General features: G+C 35.7%; 2 protein-coding genes across 2 annotated transcripts in view; one reads left to right on the plus strand and one right to left on the minus strand.

The window, feature by feature from the left end:
- The first annotated feature begins 527 nt into the window (after nucleotides 1-527).
- On the plus strand, nucleotides 528-2,637 carry LOC106116955 (60 kDa heat shock protein, mitochondrial). Its single transcript, XM_013311017.1, has one exon. The coding sequence runs from the start codon at nucleotides 671-673 to the stop codon at nucleotides 2,387-2,389; it is 1,719 nt and encodes a 572-aa protein (XP_013166471.1). The 5' UTR covers nucleotides 528-670; the 3' UTR covers nucleotides 2,390-2,637.
- A 1,171-nt stretch (nucleotides 2,638-3,808) lies between these two features.
- The window catches only part of LOC106116950 (tyrosine-protein phosphatase non-receptor type 13), a 4,320-nt gene continuing 678 nt past the window's right edge, over nucleotides 3,809-7,450 (minus strand). Inside the window, exon 2 of the mRNA XM_013311010.1 lies at nucleotides 3,809-7,442. Coding sequence (XP_013166464.1) covers nucleotides 4,214-7,438 — 3,225 coding nt within the window. The 5' untranslated portion in view covers nucleotides 7,439-7,442 and the 3' untranslated portion in view covers nucleotides 3,809-4,213. The remainder of the gene's footprint in view (nucleotides 7,443-7,450) is intronic.

Genomic DNA, 7,450 nt, shown 5'->3' on the forward strand with positions numbered 1-7,450 from the left:
AATACTATTAAGCTCAGTTTTAGATGCCTGTCTGAACAGACACCCTTACAATTATTTATTGAATAAACTCGGTAACATCCGGGTACTTGTCGTACCCCTCTGGTTTACAGGCAAGACTTATCTATCTATCTATCTTTTTATATATTGTTTTTGTGTTTATTATGTATAAAATATTATGGCATTAAGTGATAGATGGAGATCCACAATCTCTGACTGTGATCGGCACGATTTAAGATCAAACGTCGTCGTGCTTAATATCTTGATCTCAATTATTGATATATATAGAGCTTTCTAAGTTTCACATAAATATTATTTTTCTTCAAATATAAAACAAACTTTTATGTGTCTGAAACTCTCTCTCTCTCTCTTATTCCGGATTTTATAAAACAAGATTTGACTAGATTTGTTAAAATAAAATGCGTTATACAGTCTTATTCTACTATTAGCAGTTAGGTAACTGCTATTAACCGTTATTTTCGTTAACGACGTAAAGACTAGATTTTACCAATTTAATTTGTTATATAATCTATACGGAGGAGGTTTTATTATAACCTATAACCGGCAAGGAAGATCACATTGTGCTTGAAGGAACTCTTTGGAGAATATTCGAGAAATAAAAAGCTCGAATTATTTTCTGTTTTAAAAGAATCATTCCAAATAGTTTAAAAAAATGCTTCGTTTACCTCGTGTTGCTCGTCAGACCCTCGCCTTACACAAAAATCATCAAATTTCGAGATTTTACGCCAAAGATGTGAGGTTCGGGGCTGATGTAAGAGCACTCATGCTTCAGGGCGTCGATATCCTCGCAGATGCCGTAGCAGTCACAATGGGCCCAAAAGGTAGGAATGTTATTTTAGAACAGTCCTGGGGAGCACCTAAAATCACCAAAGATGGAGTCACAGTTGCAAAGGGCGTGGAACTTAAAGATAAATTCCAGAATATTGGAGCTAAGTTAGTGCAGAATGTTGCCAATAATACAAACGAAGAAGCGGGTGATGGAACCACGACGGCGACCGTTTTAGCTCGAGCTATCGCCAAGGAAGGTTTTGAGAAGATTTCTAAAGGCGCTAATCCCATAGAGATAAGACGGGGAGTTATGATGGCTGTTGATGCTGTAAAAGATAAGTTAAAGTCGATGTCTAAGCCGGTCACCACGCCAGAGGAGATTGCGCAGGTAGCCACAATCTCGGCCAATGGAGACACGGCGATCGGCAAGTTGATTGCTGATGCAATGAACAAAGTAGGCCGTGATGGTGTCATAACCGTGAAGGATGGTAAAACATTGAACGATGAGCTGGAAATCATTGAAGGTATGAAATTCGATAGAGGTTATATTTCACCATACTTCATTAACTCTTCAAAAGGAGCAAAAGTAGAGTTCCAAGATGCTTTAATTCTGTTCTCTGAGAAGAAAATCAGCAATGTCCAAACCATAATCCCTGCCCTGGAGCTTGCTAACCAACAAAGGAAGCCTCTCATCATTGTTGCTGAGGATGTAGATGGTGAGGCTCTTTCCACCCTAGTAGTGAACAGGTTGAAGATTGGTTTACAAGTAGCAGCAGTTAAAGCTCCAGGTTTTGGTGATAATCGCAAGGCTACTCTCAGTGATATGGCCATTGCTACCGGTGGTGTTGTCTTTGGTGATGATGCAAATCTTATTAAGTTAGAAGATGTACAGCCTTCAGATTTAGGTCAGGTAGGAGAGGTTATTATTACAAAAGATGACACACTGCTTCTAAAAGGTAAAGGTAAGAAGGATGATATTGAAAGGCGAGCTGAGCAAATTCGAGACCAAATCCAAGAGACCACTTCAGAATATGAGAAGGAAAAACTACAGGAAAGACTTGCCCGACTGGCATCTGGAGTTGCGCTATTGAGAGTTGGTGGCTCAAGCGAGGTTGAGGTCAATGAGAAGAAGGACCGTGTCAATGATGCATTGAATGCTACTCGTGCTGCAGTGGAAGAGGGCATTGTTCCCGGTGGTGGCTCAGCACTTCTCAGATGCATTCCTACTCTTGCTGAACTTAAAACCGCAAACAGTGACCAAGCGACTGGTGTAGAAATTATCAAGAAGGCTCTCAGGATGCCATGCATGACTATTGCCAGAAATGCTGGTATTGATGGATCTGTTGTAGTTGCTAAGGTGGAGGACTTAGGTCCTGAGTTTGGTTATGATGCTTTAAATAATGAATATGTTAACATGATTGAGAAGGGAATCATTGACCCAACCAAAGTAGTTAGGACCGCACTCACAGATGCCAGTGGAGTAGCATCTCTTCTCACAACTGCTGAAGCGGTGATCTGTGAAATTCCACAGGAGAAGGAACCCAATCCGATGGCGGGTATGGGAGGTATGGGTGGAATGGGAGGCATGGGTGGGATGATGTAACCTGGTCACAAAGACTACACAGTGCATTTACATAGTGTAAAGAGAACTATTTAGTTACGCCACCTGTTAGGATATTGCAATGGAATGATGAATGATTTATACAATTGTGCAGTGAATGAGTATATTTTTTTTTTGTTATGAAGTCTGATTGCTTTAGACATGTAGCGAGACAGCTGTCTTAGATTTATTTAGTTATAATGTGCCCATGGTTAAAGAATGGTGTTATTTTTAATAAAGAATGTTTTCAATTTTTTTGTTTCATTGAATCGTATGTTTAAAATAAAATGGAGAAACCCAATATTTGTTTTGTAACTAATTGATGGATATTCATATTCTTTAAGTAAATTGGCAAGTTCCATTTCTGTAATGCGTTTTTTATACAAAAAAAAAAACAATACAATAAATCTTGAGTCAAAGTCCGTTTCACTTGTGTTACGTAACAAGCAAGCACATAGAGTTTAAACTTACGAAATATGTTCCTTTGTTTAGTTAATTCAAATGTAGAATGTTTTACAAAATATTCTTCTTTTCTTTTTTTACAATATCCCTGCAAAGTAAGTTACCCTTGACTCAATTTGCATTGATATAGAACCAGTTGTTGATAATATACAGATATGTTGAACCAATGAACTCTACATAAAGTGAAAGGATAATATACATACAAACGCTAGTTTACATGTAAGTAGGTAAATAAAGACAATTTAGAACATTGACTCAAACATTTAGCAACAAGAAAACTCTATACTGGTGCCAAATACAAAAGGTAAACTAGGACATGTTAAAATAAGAGATTTCCGTCTAATACAAGATAAAGAATACTTTTATGTATTCAATAATATGAGAGTTGGTATCACTAATAAGTTTCGTTCCTTGAATAAAAAAAAATTTCAACTAACATGCCTTTTCCTTAGTTTTAATGAAGTACCTACTTATCATTGACGCTTATTTATTGAAGATGTAAAAGTAACGGATGTTATTTTAGAATGTTCATTAAGTACTCAGTTCAATTCTCGGCTTTGGTATGTATGACATTATTAAAACTGAAATAAAGTTATACTTTCAGTAACGTGTTCCCATGTTTTAAACAGGGTCGTTAGGTGTGTAAATTAAAATAATTTACATAAACGACCATGAAATAGATGAAAATATGACTATAGCAGTATAATTACCAATTATACCTTTCATATTTACTAGTAACCAGATCCAGTTTTGTTCATCATGTAAATATGCTATGTGAGATAGGGAAAATTTAAAAAAATGAATTTACTTCATGAGATTTCATTCGATTCTATACCATTACCCGCTAGTTTCCATTGTGAAAACACCTGTACAGTACACCTTTTGTCATTCCACTCATTCTCTGTGAAAAGAAAGAGATAACGATATGTTTATGGACTTTATTTTGGACAGATGGTTGACCGTGGAAACTCACGCTAAAAGAGTAAAATCATATTCCATTTTTAAATTAATAATATGCCGCGTAATTTATATCTTTTATCATCGGTTCATAGTTGCCTTGCCATCACTATTTAATTACAGTCGAAATAAAACAAATAACATTTTAGTTAATACTTGTCTTTTCTTGATAATGTTTTTTACAATCTTAAAAATTACTGCGGCGGTATAATTTTTTTGTCTTACAAACTATACGCTATAGTAAATAACATGTGTTTTATAATTGTTAACTAAGTTTAATTAGTTATAATCGCATCTTCCAGACCGTTTATATACATCATTAAATTAAAATATATATTAAAAAAAAAACGAACGTATAACTCATGTTTCCAGGGCGAAGGGAGAATTCGTTGATAAAAGATTAACAGCTTATAAAAATATCTGATCTTCATCAGAATCACCAGCACCATAAACAAAATGTCTCCTCACAACATTGTCATTAACAATTGCACTATCTATATTGCTATTTTTACATGGAGTCACAGGATATCGAACTGGCCCAAGCCATTTTCGACCTAATCCATAATTTCTTGGAAGAGCTACATTTTTAACTGACGCATTCTTTTCAGATTTGTCCAAACTATTTATAGACGATTGTATAGATTTTAAAGAAGAATTTTTTAGCAAAATATCACTTTTGCTATCATCAAGGTATTCGCCTGGTAAATCTATGTTATTAGGTATACTCAAGCTCAAAGGTCTACGTTGCCTCGTGATAGTCATTTCTCCGCGCCATGTATTGAACTTCTGTTTATCTTTTTTCTGTGGCGTATTTTCTTGTGATGAATAATCTGCCATATCAGACTCATCGTAAACTTTATTTTCGGAATAACATTTTTTTAAGTTACTTTTGTTTGGAGTATTTTGCGCACTACTTTTATCTTTCATTCTATTGATCACTTTTTCTTTAGTAAGTTTTATCAAAGCGTAAATAGTTTTTAAAGCTTCTTCGTTAAGTAACTCATCATCGGCTAAATCTACATCTAAAGAGTTGCCAATGTCTTTTAAATTCATTTCGCTACTATTAAATTCTTTATTTGATTCAATAAAGGAGTGATAATCTAAATTTGATTGTTTATTTACATTTTGCAAAACTATTAGTTCAACAGTTTGTGGAGCAGATTGCAACATTGCTAAAGCTTTATCATATTTTAGATTTAATAAAGTCTGACCATTAACAGATATGATCTGGTCACCGGGTAACAGTTTTCTACATGATTCTGCAGGGCTTCCGGATGTTATCGATTTTATATAGACATTGCCATCAGAGCCTTCAGCAACTTGTAAGCCCAAAGCATTTGTTTCATCTCTTTCTATTACTGCAGTAACAAAAACTCTTTCACCTTGTACATATTCCATGTTATCCAATTTCTCAAATAAGGATGTATTAAGGCAAGACTCATTGGCCTCTTTATAATTAAAAACATCGGAATATACTTTTGGTGATTCTAAAACATATGCAGTTGGTCCTGTACTGACATTTTGACTGTACTGTCTTTCAGGTAATAATTTCATACTATTCACATTACAATGATTTTTCTGCTCCAAGCTGAGGTCATCTGAGTCACTGTGTATCGTACCATCTGATCTCCGGCAGTCGTTCATACTTTTAGACATTGGTGATCGAAGATTACTACCATCTAGGACGGTTTTCATTCCTTTAAATACCCGTGTACCCATTTTTACTCCATGCCTTCTCGGTAGACTGCTTTCTGAAGAGGACAGAGCCTCATTTGAGGAACTCCCATGGCCTATACTTGAGGCATTTAAGAAGCTTTCATTGTGCTGTGGGGCTAATATCCTCCGTAACAATTCTTCAGTGTCGGGCTTTTCATTTTCTTTATTTTGTACTTTCTTGTCCCCAAATATGTCAACTTTAAATCTTCTTCTAACAGGTCTTCGAACTCTTGTGGGATTTCTTACTGCTAAATTATAACTATCTTGGTAGTTACTGCAATCTACTTTCTTTGGACTGTTACTCGGAGGTGATCCAATTTCGGCAGATAAATACGTGATAAAATCTTCTTTCGCATATAATTTTAAATACAATCTGTGGTGCAAGGAGGCTAACCAAAATGTGAAGTAACTTTTATTGTCAGTCATTTTAAGTTTGTACTTAATACCAATTTTTGATAAACCTGAATATGAATTAGGCATAATATATAAACTTTTCTTATTGTAATAAAAAGTGTGGATATGGTGCCATGGCAGGCTCTGTAGTACTATTCTGTTTGTATTTAAACCAGACTCATCAACTCCTTGACTATTCCGAGAAAATAGTGTTATCCCTCTTGGGGCAATAGACAACCAAACATCTCTACAAAATCCATCTCTAGTAGCCCATATAGCAGAGTAAAAATGTGCCCCATAGTCTCTAAATGTTTGTGCTAGTGTTATATAATTAATTATGGCTTTGTTTCTGTCTAGACCTCTCCTAGATTCATGAGCTCTCTTCATTCTTAGTTTGACATCTGCCATGTCTTCTGTTATAACAGACTCTGGTAAATAGTGTTCTAAAAGGAAATAATCAGCTGAGCCATGTTCCCTATAAGAATACTCCCCAAACTCTATATGCAAGGCATACCCAGCAAGTAAAATAAGATTTTGAACTGTAGAAGTCATTTGACCTTCTACTGTGGCCCTTCGCAGCTGTAGATACACCCTATATCTCCACTCACCTCCTTGAATATTACTTGCAATACTTTTAGGAAGGAAAAATTTTATCCTTAAAAATACTGTTAATGAGATTATTTCCTCTACTCCTTTATTTTTCTTATTTGGTTTTAGCCAGTTTTCAGGGGCTATTTTTTTAATTTTGTAATCATCAGGCAGGAATACAAAATCTCCACCGATTAAAGCAGCTACCCCAAGCATAAAGTTGTGTTCATATTTTTCACTATGAACCACCCCTTCAAATAGCTGACCAGCGGTTATTGTAGACGGATCACAGAGCACCTCAATTCTTTGTCCATTTAGTAACACAATAGTTACCACTCTTTTATCACACACAGCACTTAGTGTCAAATCTATATGCTTAATTGGTTGGGAAGCTCGCACAATAAATTCGGGACCAATACAGCCTTCTTTACCTTTTACACCATCAGCTTTATAAAGCCTAGATGCAGCTCTTTGAACAGGTTTTCCTCTTTTAAAATTAGATGATTGTGTGGTCTGCTTAGCTTTGTTAAACTTGCGGTCATCAGAATTAACCGCTGACATAGACACAGCATTATTTTGAATTTGCGGTTGTTCTATTTGTGTGCTGGTAGCTATATCATAAGTTGAATGTGCATTGCTCAAACCTCCAAGCCTGGGTGTATCAAATAAATTGAAAACAGCATTTCTATGTGTTTTAGACACCCTGTAACTAGGAAATGGATCTCTTTCATCTGGTGAACTCATAAGGCTCACATAGCTTCTTGGACGAGTGCTCACTTTTAAGGTTGTGTTGGCCGCTATAGCTTGACTTTGTAACTGTTTTCTTTCTAGTTGATCTTCACATTTAAAGTGATGATACTCCATTACAGGACTGAATGTGATAGATGCAGCCGAACAGGAACTGCGTCCTGAATCTTCATCACAGTTTCGAGGCATCACACTGTAAAT

Source organism: Papilio xuthus, unplaced genomic scaffold, assembly GCF_000836235.2.
Source record: "Papilio xuthus unplaced genomic scaffold, Pxut_1.1 DF827680.1, whole genome shotgun sequence".
Lineage (NCBI taxonomy): Eukaryota > Metazoa > Arthropoda > Insecta > Lepidoptera > Papilionidae > Papilio > Papilio xuthus.

Bases quoted from the DNA above. Each gene is read 5' to 3' on its own strand.
- LOC106116955 (XM_013311017.1), top strand. From the start codon at position 671: ATGCTTCGTTTACCTCGTGTTGCTCGTCAGACCCTCGCCTTACACAAA.